The 3,558-nt window shown below is 37.8% G+C and overlaps 1 protein-coding gene across 1 annotated transcript in view; it reads left to right on the top strand.

Annotated features, from left to right (window-relative positions):
• The window catches only part of LOC104291753 (adenomatous polyposis coli protein-like), a gene marked incomplete at its 5' end in the record, with an annotated part of 27,656 nt that extends 25,254 nt beyond the window's left edge, over positions 1 to 2,402 (top strand). Inside the window, 1 exon segment of the mRNA XM_009891025.1 lies at positions 1 to 2,402. This exon segment is cut by the window's left edge and continues 4,160 nt beyond it. Within this exon segment, the coding sequence (XP_009889327.1) occupies positions 1 to 2,402 (2,402 nt within the window).
• Between the last annotated feature and the right edge of the window lie 1,156 nt (positions 2,403 to 3,558).

Raw genomic sequence — 3,558 nt, 5'->3', positions numbered from 1 at the left:
AATGCATTAGTTCTGCTATGCCTAAAAAGAAAAAACCCTCAAAAGTAAAGAGTGAAACTGAAAAAAATAATTCCAGAAATATGGGTGATATATTGGCAGAAGATTTAACACTGGATTTGAGAGTGATACAGAGGCCGGATTCAGAACATGGTTTCTCACCTGATTCAGAGAACTTTGATTGGAAAGCTATACAAGAAGGTGCAAATTCTATAGTTAGTAGCTTGCACCAAGCTGCAGCTGCTGCATCACTGACTAGACAAGCTTCATCAGACTCTGACTCTATCCTTTCATTAAAATCTGCTATTTCTATAGGGTCACCTTTTCATCTTACCCCAGATCAAGAAGAAAAGCCTTTTACTAGTAATAAAGGTCCAGGAATTCTTAAACCAGGAGAGAACGGCACATTGGAGTATAAAAAAACAGAATCTGAAAATAAGGGAATCAAAGGAGGAAAAAAAGTATATAAAAATATAATTACAGGAAAAGCTTGTTCCAATTCAGAAGTTTCAAGCCAGGTAAAGGAACCACAGCAAACAAGTATGACTTTAATTTCACGTGGTAGGAAAATGATTCATATTCCGGGAGTTCGAAATAGTTCCTCAAGTACTAGTCCTGTTTCCGAAAAAGGTCCCCCACTAAAAAATACAAACTCGAAGAGTCCCAGTGAAGGCCAAAGTTCTGTTAGTTCTCCAAGAGGAGTCAAGTCATCAGTGGAATCCGAGTCATCTCCTGTAAATAGGCAACCATCTCAACAGAGCAGATCAAATAAAGGACCTTCTAGATCAGGATCTAGAGACTCCACTCCTTCTAGACTTCAACAGCAGCCATTAAGCAGGCCTCTGCAACCTCCAGGCCAAAACTCAATTTCCCCAGGAAGAAAAGGTATAAGTCCTCCCAACAAACTGTCTCAGTTGCCAAGGACATCATCTCCTAGTACAGCTTCAACTAAGTCTTCAGGAAGAATGTTATATACAGCACCAGGCAGGCAGATGAGCCAGCAAAACCTTACAAAGCAAACTGCCTTACCTAAGAGTAGCAGTGGCATTTGTACAAGTGAGTCTGCTTTAAAAGGATTAAACCAAATTCTCAATAGTGGTGGATCAGACAAAAGGGCTGAACTATCCAGAATGTCATCCACAAAATCTAGCAGAAGTGAATCTGACAGATCTGAAAGACCTGTTCTTGTTCGTCAGTCAACTTTTATTAAAGAAGCTTCGAGTCCAACTCTAAGACAGAAATTAGAAGAGTCTGCTTCATTTGAATCTCTGTCTCATTACAGGCCAGGTTCTCCAACTAGGTCCCAAATACAGACTCCAGTTTTAAGTCCATCTCTTCCCGACATGTCTTTATCCACTCATTTAACTGCCCAGACTAGTGGTTGGCAAAATTTACCCCCTAATCTGAGTCCTTCTGTAGAATATGATGGGAGACCAGCAAAATATCATGACATAGCTTGTTCTCATTCTGAGAGTCCATCTAGATTGCCAATCAATAGATCAGGAACATGGAAGCGTGAACATAGTAAGCATTCCTCGTCGCTTCCTCATGTAAGCACTTGGCGAAGAACTGGAAGTTCTTCCTCAATTCTGTCAGCTTCTTCAGAATCCAGCGAAAAGGCAAAAAGTGAAGATGAAAAGCGACATGGAAGTTCTGTTTCTAGACACAAACAAAGTAAAGAAAGTCAAGCACCAGCAAAAGGTACTTGGAGAAAAATAAAAGAAAATGAAATTCCTCAAATAATGAATGATCCTCAGTATTCTTCCCCAGGTGCAATAAATGACTCTGATTCCAAAACTCTAACTTATCAGATGGCATCATCTGTCTCGAAGACAGAGGATGTGTGGGTGAGGATAGAGGACTGCCCTATTAATAAACCTCAATCTGGAAGATCCCCAACTGGAAATACCCCCCTTGATATTGACAGTGTTTCAGAGAAAGGGAGTGTGAATGACAAAGATTCTAAAGAGATTTATGAAAAACAAAATCCAGGGAATGGAAATGTTCCTGTTCATACCATTGGTTTAGAAAATTGTCCAAACTCTTTCTTTCATTTAGACAGTCCAGACAAGAAAGGAACAGAAGCAAAACCTGTACAGAATAATCCTGTTCCTGCACCAGAAAATAATGAAAGTACTGTTAGTGAGCGTACAACATTCAGTTCCAGTAGGTCAAGCAAACATAACTCCCCCAGTGGTACTGTTGCAGCAAGAGTGACTCCTTTCAACTACAGTCCAAGTCCCAGGAAAAGTATTGCAGACAACAGTTCTGCTCGGCCATCACAAATACCAACGCCAATAAATAACAGCACAAAGAAACGTGACTCAAAGACTGAAAATACAGTCTCCAGTGAAACTCATAGTCCTAAACATCATTCTGGGTCTTACCTGGTGACTTCTGTTTAAGTGCATCAAAAAATAAATGCAATCGATGTATTATATACAGCAGCTATTTAGAAATTTTGTTTCAAATGAAACTTTAAAAGACTGTTGGTTTTATTTGTTGTTTTTATCTTTTGTAAATAGGTTTGATTCTTGTCAGAGGGTCCTTGTTCTGGAAGCCATATTTGATAGTATACTTTGTCTTCACCGGTAATATTTTGGAGGAATGCCTAATTGACAGATGGGAATAAAATTGCTATTGCAATTATATTTGTACAGTATGTTTATCATATTTAATTAGCATCCCATCCCATAATCCTTTAAACATTGCTTGTCTTGAAATCATGACCATTACAAATAGAGATGATACAGTCATAGTGCTTTATCAATTGTTTATGGATTACAGACTGACTAAACTACATCAGGGAAGAACTGGTATTATTTATGCAAAAAAGTAACTCAGTTTTAGTATTTGTGAGTCCTTCTAACACAATAATTAATCATGTGACTGTGAAATTCACAGTACTATGGTTTCTGCTGAACAAGCTTTACCAGCCTGCTTTTCTGCATGAATAGACCTGATGGTTCATTTTCTGAAGTAATGATTAACATTTCTGCGGTCACATAATGTGCGTAGATAGTTATGGTGTAATAATTTACACTTTCTTTGTGCTCCACAAAAAAACAGACAATTGTGTAACTGTAAAAGCTTGAACAAAATTATTTTACCTGAACAAGATTTTATCTTAAAGTAAGTAGAATTTTTTTGCCAAGTTTACTTGTTATATATGCTGGTACTTGAGGTAGGGTGGCTGCTCTTCTATTAATGAGACATGGGTGATGTCTCAACAGAGACTAAAATGAACATTTCAGAATAAATTATTACTATATGTAAATTGTATGTGATACTTCTGCATTACATAAAACCACAGTATTTTATTTTGAGATGTCACCTTATAATGTGTTGTATAATGCACTTACGCTTAAGGCCTGATCCAGCAGAATCTTGCATCTCAGATATTCACTCTTCTTTATCACTGACAAATGGCTGTTGTAGAATGCTTATAACCACTGCAGGATTGGCCCTAGGTCTTCTGTACTATATTTGTAATTGAGACAGTTTCACACATCTCAGGAGCATAACAAGGCTAAAAGCAAGGTATTTCCAGAAGCCAAGCAG

This window comes from Charadrius vociferus, unplaced genomic scaffold (assembly GCF_000708025.1).
Source record: "Charadrius vociferus isolate BGI_N301 unplaced genomic scaffold, ASM70802v2 scaffold1529, whole genome shotgun sequence".
Classification (NCBI taxonomy): Eukaryota; Metazoa; Chordata; class Aves; order Charadriiformes; family Charadriidae; genus Charadrius; species Charadrius vociferus.
This window is presented reverse-complemented; position numbering and strand designations above follow the sequence as displayed.